The following is a 16,903-nucleotide window of genomic DNA, read 5'->3' on the forward strand; positions in this document are numbered from 1 at the left end:
GGGGTGAAGGGGCGGGGAGGGTAAGGGGTAAAGGGTATGGGAGGTTAAGGGGATGGGGGCGAGGGTTTGGTAGGCGAGGGGGAGGGAGGTAAGGGTGAGAGAGTTGAGGATGAGGGAAGTGAGAAATGGCCAGAAGCTATGGAAAGGGATGTGGGGAAGATGCAGGTGAGGAAGGTGTGAGTGAGAGAAAGTTGGATATATGCCTTTTTGTTTTAACTGTGAAGTCATCTTAGTCCTACGAAAAGTTCCACAAATAGTATACAGAATCATGCATGCCCTTCACCCACAATCTCTTTGTGTTAACACCCTATATGGCCATGGTCAAATGATAAAAGCCAGGAAGTTGTATTGGTATGCTGCTATCAGCCACACCATTGACCTGATTTAGACTGTATTCATTTTTTCACAAATACCCTTTTTCTGTTCTAGGATCCCATAACCAACTAACTGCAAATGTCCCTGATCTTCTCCAGTGTGTGCAGGTTCCTTAGTGCTCCCGTCTCTCATGACTCTGACACTTTGGAAGAGTCCTTCTCAGTTATTCAGTCTAATACCACTTAATTTGGGTTTGTCTGTTTTCTTATGAGACTTTCTGTTTTCTTATGAGCTTCTATACTTTTGGCAAGATTGCCTCCCCCATGCACCCTCTGGGGGGCCTGACCGCACTATGTCCCATTACCAGTGATAAGAACCTTTAGCATTTAATGTGGCTGGCTCTGCTGGGTCTCTCCAGTGCTAAGCTACTATTTTCCTTGTTACTGTTTTCTCTTCGAGAGACACTTTTAGACGATGCAAATATCCTACTTCTCCCCAGTCTTCCATCTACTGATGACACATGACATTTTCTTCACAATGTTTCTATAACACTAATAGCTTGCATTTTCTACATGGGGTATCTTATAATCAGAGAAAACTATTTTAAAAACATGTTACTGCACATGAGCCCTCCGTGGTATCAGGAGAAAGTAAGGACAGCAGTAGCTCCCCAACAAGTAGAGTTAGTGCCAACAAAGCCTCTTGACCTTTTGAAGGCTGTGGGCAACAGCATGGAGCCAGTGCTGTTGCCAGGTCCTTCCAGCTGGCTGTTCTTGGACACATGATTAAACTTCTCTGGGCTTTAGCTTCATCTCCATAAAACAACTTTGCTGCCAAACTTCATTACCCAATGAGAAGAAGGATATAAAAGAACTTTCAAAGGATGCAAAAGGGCTGATAAATATCACATTGTGCTATTCTTGTCCCCATAGCTGTTACTACTGTAAAGTACCATGAAAAAATTGTGGAATTCAGAGCTAGAAAGCTGTCTCACTGCCTGGCTCTGTCTGTCTTAGCTCAGATTATCTGAATCAAGAGCCTGCTGAAAGATTAAAGAAAATGGCACCCACACATGTGTTTCTTCCTTCTCCTGTTTCTGGTGGCCACAGCCAGGCTCACGTGGGGCATACCATGGCCCTCCTCTCTTTCCCACATTTCAAGTCCATTTTCTCCTCCATGCCTCTGCTCTTGCCTATCCCAGGCCCCACCAACTTCACTCCTGGCAGCAAGAGGAGGGGCTTACCTACAGCACCATCAGCCAGGGCCCCTGCTGTGTCCGATGTACCACTCTGGTGATCTGAAAGGGGTTCCGTTCTATCTGCTGCTGGCTGATGGGGCTGCTGTGGAAGAAAAGACACACAGCAACAGTGTGACAGGAGGCTGTCTCAGAGCGAAATCCCAGATGGCTCACACTTCCAGTCCCTGGGTGGCTTTAGAGAATGGACATGGGGGCCAGAAACAAGGACAGAAGAAAGAAGCCAGAGCACATTAAGAAACAAGGCTAGAAACTCACCAAGGCTAGAAACTCTAGGAGGAGTTTCCCTCTGGAATACCCAAAGCATGTTAAGGTTCTGCTATCGACTACTAAAGCCTGTTTTTGTTGTTTCATTTAAGATCCAGGTTATAATCAAAATGTGAAGATGTACACAGCTATAACACAGCTCAGAGAGGGATGAAAAAGACCCCACAAGGACCATGTGCACTGTGTCACATGTCCTTGGTGCCAGCACGCTGCCCAGGGTTAGCTTATCATGGTCTGAGGGTAGAGGGCTGAAATGGGGCTGTGAGCTCACTGAGGGCAAGGGTCTTGCCTCTCACATTTGCCCAGGGCCTTGTATGAAGAAATACTTAAAAAACACCATCAATTTTATTTTCTATTTAATTGAAAACGTTCCAAAAGGGTGCACTACTTCCACAAGGGCTCAGCCCTTCATTAGCAGGGGCTAGGCCTGACGGGCAACATCTGCCCATGGGGATTCTCTGCTGCCTTTTAAATGGAAAGGGAACATGACCAATGTGCAAAGACTCATAAGGACAGGAGAAATCAATGCTGAAGAAGAAAAAAGATCCAAGAAAAGTCTACCTCTGCGTGACAGGTCTCTGCTGATCCAAGGCTGTGGTTTCCTCCAGCCAATGAGTTGAGAAGGCTAAAGCTTTGGTTTCTATCTGGAAAGAAAAATACTATCATTGAAATGCCTGTTTACATTTTAAATTGTTAAAACAACTGTGATGATTAGACAAAGGCTACTTCATGATCAAAGCTCTAACTATAAACAAATAGCTACTGTCCAACACTCTCAGTTCCAAATGCTTTTTAAAAAAAGTCACATACTATTAGTCTAGGTCATTGTAACAAACAAAAGGTCACTCAGTGGTTCTATCCGCAAATACTAACAGCACTGATGTCTTAAGAGCCCCCATGAACTAATATTCCATTGTTTTAAACAATTAGGAACACTTAAAAGATCAACACCAAGGCACTAATAGCAGATGAAATAGGCACTTGTGCTTTTGGGAACCAAGCTCTTACTTGGATATAAACCAGCGCTGCAGTAAAGGTAAAGGCCCCAGTGCTCTAGATGTCTGCACTAAGGACGGAGGACGAATCTCCAGGGATACTGAGCAAGACTACCCAGCATCAAGGACTCCAGCTCAGACTCCCAGAGTCAGCGTTTTTAGGACAGAGGCCAATTCCTCTCAGCCCTGAGCAGGACTCCAGGAGGCTACAGGACCAGGGAGGTTTGGAAACCCTCCCTTAGGATGAACAGGAAGGCATGTCCAAGAGAAGTTGCAGAATTCTCTCTCAAGAAGACAGCTTCATCCCACCTCGCTTGCCCCCACCTGCTGCTCTTGTTTCCCTTCCTCTAAACCTTCAAGCCTCCGACACTCTTTCCCTGCCAGGAGACAACCAATGTCGGACACCAGGTCACACAGAGCTAAGACAAAGCAGATGTGGGGCTGTCTCCTTCCTTCTTCCTTTCCCTGGCCTGCACAAAGCCCCGTCGTGGCCTGCTGGGAGCTGCCCTGCAGCTTTTCGAGCCTGATTGCTCCTGGAGCCAGGCCATGTGGCCCTTAGCCCAGTACCTCTGCTTTTAGGTGATGGGGGCTGATGGCACCAAAAGCTTTTCCAGCTGCACACACTCGACACACCAGTGTGGTCAAAGGTACCCGTGTCCACGCTTCTAGGCCCCTTCATCTCCTCATCCAGTGCCTAGGTATGCCAATCTCCAGAGAGGGCACTGAGATTTCAGCGAGGTGGGACATGGAGACTTCATGGCCTGAGGTAAGCAGATCTGTGTTGCCCTCCATCCCCAATGGCGTCAGAGCCAGAGAACGTTTTCTCAAATATCAACCATGTCTTCCTTTTGGTCAGCTTACTACTGGCTCTGAAGCCACACTCAGACAGGGGAGTACCTGTCCCGAGGACACAGGAGCACTCTATGGGACACCTTGAGCCATGGCCCACATGCACACCTGTGCCATGGATGCCGGCTGCAGGAGCATCCTGGTTTCTGTCACTAGCAGGCACCTGGACGTTGGGTGAGTTTCCGCTCCCATCCTAGACCTCTCCATATTCCAACTCATGGTTTACAGCTCTCCCCTGGCGGGCACTCCCTAGCCTTGGCAGCGGACTGCAGCCTGTGAAGGCGGCAGCACCACGTCAGCTCAGGCATGCTGCCACACCCAGGCAGTCTATGGAAACGCCTTGTGCTCAGCGGCTACCCTCAGGACGGGCGCAGACAACAGGAGATGGAGGGCCAGGCTGCCACTGCAGACTGGAAACCTCCATGCTCCTGTGGATTTCTGTTCCATACTCAAATATTATTCATCTATTCAAAGAGATTTTTTGAAATTTAATGGTTTTAGGCCATGTGTATTTTGCCACAATGAAAAATTGAAAAGAAAATGTAATGTCCCAATTCTAAAGGATAAAACAATATGAAAAAGTCAAAAATAGTGGACTGGTGGTCAGAAAATCTGACTTTTGCCTGACTCTGCTAACCTGTATGATCACAGGGAAATTAGTCAACCTCTCTGGACTTCAATTTTCTGATCTGTAAACCGAAGGGGTTGCTATACACATGGCTGTTAATGTCCCCTCTACTCTACAAGTTGGTGATTTTATAAAGTAAAGAGGCAGTCTTTAGCCTCACTTAACGGTAACTTGGAATTTCGCCCAGCTTAAGTATTTTTTAAAATGTAACCTAGAGAAAAATAAGAACTTTACATTTTAGAATTCCTTTAAGGTTCACAGATGACTATGAGTTTACATGCAATCAGGTTTCAGGCTAATTATAACAAGCTAGAAGAACTTTTGCTCATAAGAGTTCATTATGTTCCACCGCTTACGTTTTAAGAAAGTGAGAAACATATCCATTTACACAATTAGAAAAAGAGTTCATTTCTGTTTATTCAGGGCAGACTGATCACACACTAATGTTGTTCAAAAAATTTGGATGATGGTTTATACACCTACAACTTTAAAAACAACCTTTCATTTCGCCTAGTTCAGTGTTTATTAAAATTCTACCTCGTGCCTCATGTACCCACTGTGTGACTACATCTTTTCTTATTTGCTACACTTTCCCCCCAGGATTCTGCACAAGGAAATGTTGTCCCTGTTCTGAAGGATTTATTCCTTTAGCATGTTGTTGAAATTGGTTGACATGGATGGTTTTGTTGATGTCACAGAATAAATACTCATCTCAGAAGGAATAAACACATTCACCTACTCAGCTGATTCTTCTGCAACTTCGGGGATGCAGGAAGAGGAAGCTGTTAAGTGATGTAAAACAAATTATTCTGGAGGGCATAAGCATGCGTTAACTCTGGTCCTAAAGCATCTGATTCAGTTTCAGGGGTCCAGGAAGTTGGTACCCTAGAATCATAGGTAAAAATGAAGGTACCATGAAAAAAATCTGCTGGTGCTGGTCGTTAGTGCATTCTTCCAGGAAGAAACAAAACTAACGCCTCTAGGATAAGGATTTTAAGGGGGGGGGCGACACACACACACACACACACACACACACACACACACACACACACACACACACACGACGACCACCACGACGACGACCCCCGACCTCTTAAGCCTTAGGGATGACAATTGTTTTCAACATGAAAATGTGAAACACAGGAAATTGTTCAGCCATCTCTTTACAAACCTAAAGGCACATTGTTATTTTAGAAATACAAAATGCATTTAACACAATAATTTTGATTTATGCACCAGACATTTAGAGAATTAGAAACCTAGGCCAAAAGGGAAATTTTAGCATGGAGATAGGGGAAACTTTTTTTTTTTTTTTTGAGTAAGGGTCTCACTCTGTTGCCCAGGATGGAGTGCAATGAGTGACACAATCAAGGCTCACTGCAGTCTCCAACTTCTTGGTTCAAGTGATCCTCTTGTATTGACCTTCTGAGTAGCTGGGACTACAGGCATGTACCACCAAACCCGGGTTTTTGTTTGTTTGTTTGTTTTTTTGTAGATGCAATGTCTCATTACGTTGCCCAGCCTCAAATTCCTGGGCTTCAGCAATCCTCCTGCCTTGGTCTCCCAAAGTGCTGGGATGAGCCTCCACACCCAGTCACAAAGTCTTTTTTTTTCCTTTTTCTGCTCTTCTCCTGCTTATTTTCCATTATTTATCATGGCAATATAATAAGCATATGAATTTGGAGACAGACAAAGGCATAGATTTAAATCCTAGTTCTACAACTTATTGTGCAGTAAATCATGCCTTTTCCACAGTCAGTTCTATATATATGCAGGGGCTGTAACAATAATCACCTAACATGTACTGAATGCTAAGTACACGCAAGGTGATGTTTTAATTCCTCGACATCCAAGGCTGTTTTAAAACTTACAACATTAAAGTGTATCTTCTATACACATAGAAATCAACATCTCTTATTTACTGTATTATCCTCTTTTACAGAAGATTTATTTTATTATTTGCTTTTAGAGAATAAATTATAACTCAGACTAAGTAACTTGCTCCAAAGCACACAGCTAGAACCAGAATTTGAAATCTAGGACTCTCTCTCCATTAAATCCTGGTCACATGCAGAGTTCAGGCAGGTACAGTTTCATCTAAGTCTTGTTGTCCAAATACTGGATGTCACACAACCTTGGGTCAAGTGCAAACAGGTACTTTTATTCAGATATAGTTCTCGCTTGTTAGTCATTATGCCTCTTGTTTAGACTGTGATTTTCAATAATTAATCATATGCCACTCACTAACTGATCCCAGCCCAGGCCTGTAACTCCTGGAGGCAATGGTCAAACAAAACCGGTGGCAGACAGGTGGTAAGGTGCCACTGCCCTTTACTGTCCCTCAAGGACATGGAGACCAGGGTTTTCAGTCACAGTGTTACTGACTTCCAGGCTGGAGAACGCTTGTGTCGGGGACAGGGGTGGGGGGTAGGGAGGGCCTGTGCAGTGCATCCCTAGTCTCTACTTGGTGATGCCTCTGAGACTGCCTGATGACCACGGGAGACCACATCCCCTCCAACTGAGAACCACTGATCTGGATTGCCTAATCAGGACAGGAAAACTCTGACTAAAATCTTCATGTTTAAGGCAGAACTTGAAAAAAGTTTTAATGAAAAAAGAGAATTAAGATATTTAGAACAGTCACCCATTCCCTCTTGTCAGCACTGAAAATATCCTCTCCCTGCCCTGGGAACCCTCTCTGGATCACTCTGGTCCACAGTCCCCGCCCTCAGGCACACTTGCCTTTGCTTGTCCTTACTATTCACAGGGCTCTCTGTGAGTCCAAGCACCATCCTCAACTGTGCCGTAAGCTCCTCGCAGTCATGGACAGACACGGAAGGTTCTTCCATACCCACAGCTCAGCACAACACTGAGCACGCGGAGGGCGGCCACCTTACCCCAGGCCTGACATGACTGCCAGGAAGAGGTAGAGGAAGAATGTATCTGCTTCCAGCTCACACGTCTTACTCGTGGGTCAAGGTTCTCCAGAGCTATACCCCAAGTGACTTAGATGCCCTGTCAGATGCTTTCTGTGTGCATATTTCAGTGCTTGTCTATCAAGTAGACTCATCCGTCATGGCCTTACAAAGTTCAAGGTTTATCTGTATGTCAAGTCTCCTTCACGTCCCCTCCTTTCTGCACAAGCCATCTTCCTTTTATCGTGAACACATTCTCTTCCATTCATGTGATAAACATGATCAAACATACTATAACTACAACTAAGAAATCTCAGATTACATACCTGCTTTTGAATGATATTTTAAAATCACACCATACTGTTTGGGTAAGAAGTTCTTTTAAGAAAGCACGCCATCAGAAATTATTTCACTAGTATCTGAGAAGTAAGTCTACACTATTATATTACATTCCACTTCTGCTTTGCAAATTGAAAGGTTTTTGAAATCATAAAATAGGAGAATCAATCTATTCTCTTTCACTAAACACCCGCTTGAAAAAGGCAAATCTTTGAATCACACTATTAAAAACAGTGCTTATTGAGGCAGTGGACTTAAGGCCTGGTTCTGGCTCTGCCACTGACGTTAGATGAAGGCCGGTGACTCTCCACTTTCCTATGACACCTGAGACACTTGCTTACAAGTCAAGAACAGCACCTGCTAATACCTGAGCATACTGTGAACACGGCCAGAAAGTAATGAGATAGTTTTTTCCTTCTACTTCCCGATCATAAGCAATATGTTCATTGGTGAAAATGTGGAAAGCAAAGTATAAAGAAAATTAAATCACCAAAGACACTAATAAGTACCCTGGTCAGTGTCCTCCTCTTTTTTTCTATGCACACATGTACAGAAACTCCTAATAAATGGAGCTGGACATCAGAGCCCGCACTGCCTCCTCCGGGCCATAAGGGAAAGTTCAGCTCTGACTCCTCAGTTACCCCCAGAGTGGAGGCGACCTGTCAAGAGTCATTTAGACCCAAGCATGGGAATCATGAGAACAAGGAAACAGGCTCACCAGGGAGAACAAGATGCCTTTTCTTACATGGCTCATAACTGACTGAAAATTCCAAGCAAATCACTTTCAAGGTCCTAGGGCAGGAGGACAGCACTAATCCAAAGGGCAGTCCAGCAGGCATTTGCTTATGGATCATCTTAAAGGTGATTTTTAGAAACAACGTCTCATTATTTTACTCACATATGTAACCCCTCCTATCTTTGTCACAATTTCCTCACCCTTTTTCTCTTACAACACAATCTCCTCCATCCAATTATGTCTTTCACACTCATACAAATCAACATACAACTCATTAACCTTTGACCACCACACTCAGCTAGATACCATCAGAGCACACTGAAGTCGTTTCTTCAGTTTTACAATACTGGGTGCTGGGTTACAGGCAGAGCACTTGCTCTGTCCCCAGCAACTCCATTTCCTAGACAGGAATATGAACACAACCCTGCCCTGTCTCAGAGTTATCCACATCCTAGAGGCTGTGAGGCTGGGTCCAGAGACATATAGCCACTTTCCCCAGATCACACAGCAGAGACAGATCTGGTGAGCCAGCTTTGGCAGCCTTTCCCCCTCTCGCTGATCTGACGCTGGGTTGTTTGCTGTAACATTAGCTTCAAATGCTTATTAACCATCATGTACTTTGGAGACACATACAGTGAATGCATTAGCCGTAGACTTCCTCAGGAGAGCCACTCGGCATCACAGACAGACCCTGTGTTTTCAGTGCCTCCTTGAACCGGAATCCGGGCTCTCTACAATTAAATCTTCTTCTCAAGTAAATTCAAGGGGACATATTAATAGATGATCAATTCTTTATATTTATTATGGGAAAACAGAAAATTGTGCCATATGAAATAACTGTTGTTTCTGCTATCAAGGTTCCACTTAATCCTCATCCACCTCTGTTACTGGGGATTAAACTAAAACAAACTCAAGTCAACTCAGGGCTTTTGAAGTCCAGGGTCTGTTGTTGCTGCCTACCTACCGTGGTAGAACAAAGTCACAACTGTCACATCTGTTTAGTCTAATCCCTCCTCGCTGATGAGAGGCAGGTCACAGCATTTCTGTTCTTGCCCAGTGTTCCTCGGAGATACTTGGTAACAGACCCACTGGATACCCAAGAACCACCAGGACAGATCAAAATCCCATAGCACATGTCAGTGCTCAGGTGACAAAGCCAGGACAGGGCCTTCAGCATAACATTAAACTGATACTTTAAACAAGGACATTGTGTGTAATGCTACTTTCTTATGTGACAGCAAGTGACGACTTCATCTAAAAAAACAAAAGCCCAACTCATCAGGCTCCACTAACCATCTTCTTTTCCTCCCCCTTAAACTGACTCTGACTTCCCAGGGGCCTCCCAAGCACAGGGCAGGGTCCTAAGCACAATGCCTAGTCACTGGGCTTACAACCAGGCATCCCGATACACCAGGCAAATGGGAAGAGCAGACAGTCTCACTGGAGACCAAGGTGGGAGAGGAATCAGCTTTTATGATGTGCTACATTGTCACATTTGGCAAAAGTACTGACCCTCAGTTTCTCCATTCACAATAACAATAAAAGGACGTTATCAAATTACTAATGAAAGACCCCAACTGTTGGTTTCCACAGCTACAAGCCAGGCTCTGGTGGGGTTGTTGGTAACTCAACCAGGCCACTGAGATTTTATCTACATCCCTTTCCTTGAGTTATTTAAGAAAAGACAAACACTAAGTAGAGTGACACCTAAAAAGCGTTGCCAACATCGTCACTTCCTGGCTGCCATGAAGTCACCCCTTTAGCCTGCGGTGGAAGCTCCAGCTTCCCTGGAGGTTTGACCCTTACAATGAATCCAGTGGGAAATGGGGCTTCCTCTAGGGCAGTGCTGAGAACATGCAATGAGATCCTCCATCTCAGTGTTAGTCAGCCATGTTCATCAGAGCCGTCTCAGGGGCCTCTTCAGACAGTCTTGCCCTAATTGTGACATACCCTCCCATTGAAATATTAACACCACAGACATACTGTACATATGTTTATGTGCTGCACATTTATCTGTGTTCTGCATGTAAGAAGAGCAAGGACTTTCTGCTCTGCACAACATCAGTGCTCCCCCTGTGGCAGCACTAATGCCTGGGTTAAGGATGCACGGAAGCTTAGAAAACAGTACACAGGAGAAACCACGCATGCAAAACTAAGGAACGTGCTAATAAAGAAGTGATCAGTCTATAACTACAGTGTTATAAGTTAACCTGTTTGCTCCTAAATCTGATACTGAATAACAAAAAGACACGAACAGCACCTGCCGCCATGTACAAACAAGTCACAAAGCGAACTGCTGTGACAACTTAGTCCAAGCACAGACAAGGCTCCAGGACAGAGTATCAACACATCCCAGATCACCTGCTTAGAAGGACTGATTTGAAGGCAATGATAACAGAAGTTCCAAATTTCAGATATTGCCCAACTTTCAGTTAGTCCCACTGAACTTCCACTCATACCAGAGTACCCAGACCCCAGGGGTTCTCAGGCAGTGAATGCATCTGGCTCTACCCATGATTTTCCACGCAACCTGGGAAAGCTATTTAGCTATTCCATGACAATTTCTCTAACTGCCAGTGATGGAAACCAACACACTATAATGGAGAAGCACACAGCATTCCGGTCAGCTTCCACCTGATCCTACCCTCACCACTGACTCCGTGTGCATACGGGCAGCCATCCTCCTCTGGGCCTCTCTGTCCCCATCTGTTAAAGGAAGAAGCATCCCAGACACAAGCAGGAGAGTCTAGATTCCAAATGCTCTCTCCTAGCTAATCCACATATGTTGTCACGCCACATGGAACAGTGCCCCTTACTAAATTCTATAAACACAAGAGGATGCAGTCTGGGCAAGCCTGACTAGTAGAAGACCTAGTAGAGAAAAGTGCTAGGAAGAAAAACGTGACTGCTCTCCAAGACAGGCTCCTCCTACTTGGGTCAGGTACACCTGCTGCGCACGGGCACACCTGTAGCCCCTTCGGAGCCACACCAGCCTCTGCCTGGACCGTCTCTCAGCACATCACTCCATGCATGACTGCTTGCCGTGCTCAGTAAGGCCTCCATCACACTGACTGCTCCTAGAACTGCTCCATACAGTATGGGCAATCAACGCATCAACCAGGAAGGATGAGCAACCACCTGGCATGGGCACCACAGAAGCCATTCCTGTGCTGGGTGAAACAAACCAGCTCAGAAGTGGCTGACCGTTTTCTATCCAAACAGCTGAGAGAGCACCCCCTATCAGTTGCCTGGTAACCGTGCTTAGCAGGGATGTTGCTCTCACGGCGACCAGGCAAGTCACCATCTCCAGAGGGCATGTGGACACGTGTTCCCTTGCCCACTGAGTTTCAGCTGAGAATCATGGACCAGATCACTCCTAAGATCATCTCTGAAGAGAAAGCCTGCTGACATCCTCACACAGACCATCTCTATGTGAAGGCAAGTGTGTCTATTTCTAGGAAGTTCAGTATGTGGATGATCTTTGTCTCAATCTGAGTCTTGGTTCACTGGATCCCCCTGTTTCTCTGATGTCCTCTCCCCTACTTCAGTCAGGTATTCCCAGGTCACACCCAAGGTCTCTTCATATTATGATTACCAGCACTACAACCCTCCATGGTCTCATTTCATGCATCATCTACTCTTCTAGTCAGCCCTTCCTTTCAGCTACCCCTTCTTCATGTAGCCAGGGCCTCACAGCTGCCACCTGACCCACTCCCCACTGATTTCCATGCTCCCCTTCCTGTACCCTTTGCCCTTGGAGACCTCTCATGGGACAACTACCAGCAACTCGATCGCACTTTTTTTTTACAAAATGGGAAAAATGAATCGCTTCATATTAAATAGTATAATCTCAGAACCAATTATTTTATTATAATGATATTTGATTTGGCTTATAATGGAATTTTGGACATTGAGGAACTTATAAATGACAAAAAAATTTTTCTATCTTATATTTTTCTAATGTGTGATAACATGTGAAATGGTCACCGACATGCACGGAAGGTTCACTGATACCTGTTATGCAACAGGGATTTGATGGATGTCCACCAAATGTTTTTCTCTTTGAGCAGACAATGCAGTCTCATTTCCTTTCTCCCACATTAATAGGAAATTTATTGTCCAGTCTGTGCACTACTGTGGAAGCTCTTCACACGTTCTGTTGCACCAGCTGATACTTTTTAACATAAATCTCAGTATATATCCCATCTCTTTATTTGCTTTTTTGTGTAATTTGAATTAAAAACTTCAAGGAAACATACATTTTGAAAACTTTGTGCTGATCTAAGTTTGTCCTGTATAATCACCAGCAATCTCTTTATGTCCACTGAGAGGGGACACCAAGTGGTTTGCTAGATTTACCATGTGCCCTCAGAGGATATCCGAGTGCAAAGGGTTAATCTTACATGTACACTACCCACTCCTTTGCCTCTCTTTTGCTGTGATATACTTGCTTGGTAAAAGCACGATGAATGAGTCTGTGCCTATGCACGCACCCCCACACTCATGCATGCATACACACACACACACACACACACACACACACACACACACACACACACACACACTCATGCCCACAGACCCACATACCCATACGCACACTCATGCATGCACACCCCATACTCATGAGCGCACTCCCACACCCATGCACACACACACTCATACACTAGGATGCCACCCGGCAGGTCTGCCTTCTCTCCTCTGGCCCATTTCAGCCCTCCACTGGTCTCTTCTACCTGCTCTGATCGTGCTGCTCTTATTCTCATCCTAAAGAATTCAGGCTTCCACCATACTTTTCTCTCCAGCTCCCACCTGCTTCTTAGTGCCCTTTCCCACACAAATTGCCAAAAATATTTTGTAGTCTCCTCTCCAACTTTTCTCCTCCCAGTACTCTTACATCCACAGGTCAGTTTTCCAATCCCACATCCCCTGACCCATGGCAGGGCTGACACTGCTGCTTCTGGGACAGGATTCCATCCCTTGGCACTCCCACCCCTGACCACTCCTCCTCCATGTCCCTCACAGGGACAGGACCCCACCCCCTGGGCGCTCCCACCCCCAACCACTACTCCTCTGTGTCCTTCACAGAGACAGGATTCCACCCCTCGGCACCCCCTTCCAGAGAGGCCCCAGGAGACAGCAACCCAACCCACTCCTGTGGTGCCTTGACAGGGCAGTGACCTGCTCCCATAGTGCCCTGCTGGGTCAACCACTCCTCCTCAGTGTCCCTCACCTTCCTTCTCTGCTCCCACCCCTCTGATTCTAGAATGGCCCTGGGCTATCTCCTTGATCCTCTTGCCTCCCCTGGTGTTCTCACCCAGGCCCCCAGTTTTCAATGCTGTGTGGATGCCTCTCTCCCCTAACTCCACATATCCAAATAGGAGGATGTCTCTAACCAGAAAGTTGAGCAGTTGCCTCATACTTAAGTCCAAAGTTCGATTATGAGACATTCCCTGTCCCTCACAGTCAGCTTCATTTGCCTCTTCCTCATTTCAGCTGATGGCAACCAACCATTCAAACAGCTCAGGTCCCAATCCCAGTGCTGTCCTTGACCACTCTCCTTCTCTCATACCTCACATTCAAACCATCAGGAAGTCATGCTGGCGTGACCTCAAAATAGATCCGGAATTATCCAATTACATCACTCTTCTATTCAGCGCCCTGCAACAGCCCCTTGCTTACTTTAAGTGTCTAAGTTACTATGATGGCCTACAAAGCCCTAAACAATCTGGTTTTGCATGACCTATGACCTCTCCTGCTTTTTTCAAATACCCTAGGGCCTTGCTGTAGCTATTTCCTGAACCTGGCATGCTCTCATCCCAGATATACACACAGTGACACACCTGTCTCCTTGCTCAAATCTCACACTCTCAAGACCTACCCTGGCCACCTTATCTAATATGGCAGTTTACACAGCAATTGCAATATCCCTACCTCTGCCATATTATTTTTTCCACTTCACTTGTCATCTCATATACTGTATAACCTACTAATTACTTGTATTGTTTGACTGTAGCCCCCCACTAAAACGCAGGTTCCTAAGGACAGACACTTGGTTCATTTTGTTCTCTGATGTATCCCAGACACATACACCAATGCCTAGCACATGGCAAGTGCCCAATATTTTTTGATTGAATAAATACTTGAAACCAGAACCTCAATGGCAGACCACAGAAAAATCTGAGGCCAACAAATCTCTCTTAAAGCTCAAATGGCCCAGAGTCTAAATTATGCCCCAAGACAAGTAGCCACTTATACTAGCTGCATTATGTCCTTCAGATCGCCAGGACCATTTAACACAGCACTGGTGACCTCTGCATAATACTAAGCCCCACTAGAAACAAGTGCAGAGGAAGTATGTAGGGAAGCGTCCACCACTGTCACCTTCCCTACAGACGACTCCATGTTACCCATGTCCTGCCTTCCTTCTCTGACCTAAAAAGTCACTTTCGAGTAACAGATAATTTAGGAACTGGAGAAAGCAGGCCAGGAGACTACTATGGCTTCAAAACGCAGGACTTGAGCACTGATCACTACAGCTTAGAAGCAGGTGACTATCACTACATCATGGCTCTCTACACTGAATCCTGAGTACCCAGGCATGTAGCAATACTGCAGCCACCCCTCCCTTGGATATAATGAAAGGGCGCCAAGCAAGGGAAGCATCAGCGTCCAGATGATTAACGTTCCTGGGTAATTCCAACAGTTTGAGAACTGAGGAGCCACATGACCTTGGGAGAGTACTTGACCTCTGAGCCTCTCATGTGGTATTGGAAGGATTAGATGAGACAAGCCTGCAGCAACCAGTTGCTAACAGCATATACCAACTCACCCTTGGAACCACTGCGCACTGGAAACCACCGCCTCCCTCTCTCTGTCACCACCACTATCATCACAGTGGCATCCTTTCCTTCCTCTCTTCTTATTGAGATATCGTTCATATAGCATAATTCAGCCTTTTTAAAGAGTACAATTCAGTGGTTTTTAGTATATTCACAAAGGTATACAGCCATCATCACTAATTCAGAACATTTCCATCATCCCCAAAAGAAACTCGATACCCACTAGCACTCCTTCCCCCCAGCCCCTGGGAACCACTCATTTACTTTACATCACCATGAACTTAACTAGTCTGGACAGTTCATACAAATGAAATCCTATAATCTGCAGCCTTTTGTATCTGTTTTTTTTTCACTTAGCACAATGTTTCTGAAGTTCATCCGTGTTGTGGCAAATACTCCTCCTTTATTTTTATGATTGAATAATATTCCACTGCATGAATATGCCACACTTTGTTCTCAGCAATTATGAGTAATACTGCTATGAACATCTTACACAATTTTTTGCATGCACATGTTATCAGTTCTTTTGGGCATATACCCAGGAGTAGAACTGTGGGGTCACTGATAATACTATGTTTAATTTTTGAGCAACTCCTCCTTTCCAAAGTGGCTGTAGCACCACTGTATATTTCCACCGCAGTGTGGAAGAGTCCAATTCCTCCATTTCCTCTCCAGAACCTGTTAGTATCTTTTGATCTTGGCCATCCTAGTGGGTATGAAATGGTACCTCAATGCCACTGTGATCTGTATTTTCCTGATGAATAAAGATGTCAAGTATCTTTTCATGTGCTTACTGGCCATTTGCATAACTTCTTTGGAGAAATTTCTGTTCAAATGATTTGCCATTTTTTAAAAACTGAGTTATTTGTCTTTTTGTTATTGAGTTATAAGAGTACTTTATACATTCTAGCTACATTCTGCTGTTCCTTATAAGATATGTGTTTTACAAATATCTTCTCCCAGTTAAGGGTTATCTTTTACTTTCCTTTGAAATACAAGAGTTTTTTATTTCAGTGAAATTCAATTTATCTTTTTTTTCCTTTGGCTGCTTGTGTATTATTAACTTTTAGGAAGAGACCACAGGAAGAACATTATAACAATATCCTATAACCAGGTAAGTTGGTCAGACTTGTAATTAGCATGTATTAATCATGAATTCCTATGTAGGAAAATACCCAAATTATCTAGGTGGAGGACAGGAGGGAGGCTATTCAACTCCAAGTTTCTAATTGACTAGACTGTCAGATTAAATATTTGACCTTTGAATGCCAAGTGTCCAACCAACTGCAAAGAAATAAAACCCTAGTCACACTTGTGAATCTTCAGTGCAGTTTGTCCTAAGAGCTAAATTTCCATAACTCTTACTAGAGTTGGCATTGTTTTTTCAAACTGGGCACACATAAATGGATTTTTAAGAGAGTTTCAAACAAATATTTTTATGCAACTGTACAAAATTACAGGTTGGCGTGGCATAACCTAAATGTTCCATTATTGCTCAATAAATACTAAACAGACAATACAAAATCCCAAATAATCCATTGGGATTATGTAAATTCCCAATGCAATATCTCAAATAATCAGTTGTGATTATAGTAATTTTTCCAATTAAAAAAAAGTGACAAAAAATACAATTAGTGTCCTGAAAAAGGTATCCAGTGCCTCTATAATCCTTTTTTACTTTGCCAATCAACTTTTTGACTTAAAAAAACTTTTTAGCTTAAAACTTTTTTTGAGTGGTGATGGTTGCACAACAATGTGAATGTCC

At 44.4% G+C, this 16,903-nt stretch overlaps 1 protein-coding gene across 3 annotated transcripts in view; it reads right to left on the reverse strand.

Moving 5' to 3' along the window:
• Positions 1-16,903, reverse strand: part of AAGAB (alpha and gamma adaptin binding protein) — a 42,524-nt gene that overhangs the window by 3,964 nt on the left and 21,657 nt on the right. For 2 of the 3 annotated variants that reach the window (XM_008064649.1, XM_021715607.1), the window contains 2 exons: positions 2,399-2,481; positions 1,559-1,655 (listed from right to left, as the gene is read on the reverse strand). In XM_008064649.1, the coding sequence (XP_008062840.1) occupies positions 1,559-1,655; positions 2,399-2,481 (180 nt within the window). Of the gene's footprint in view, positions 1-283; positions 291-1,558; positions 1,656-2,398; positions 2,482-16,903 lie in introns of all 3 variants that reach the window. The other variant, XM_021715616.1, reaches the window with a different exon arrangement.

Source organism: Carlito syrichta, unplaced genomic scaffold (assembly GCF_000164805.1).
Source record: "Carlito syrichta isolate Samal-C Ts95f unplaced genomic scaffold, Tarsius_syrichta-2.0.1 Scaffold101933, whole genome shotgun sequence".
NCBI classification, from domain to species: Eukaryota; Metazoa; Chordata; class Mammalia; order Primates; family Tarsiidae; genus Carlito; species Carlito syrichta.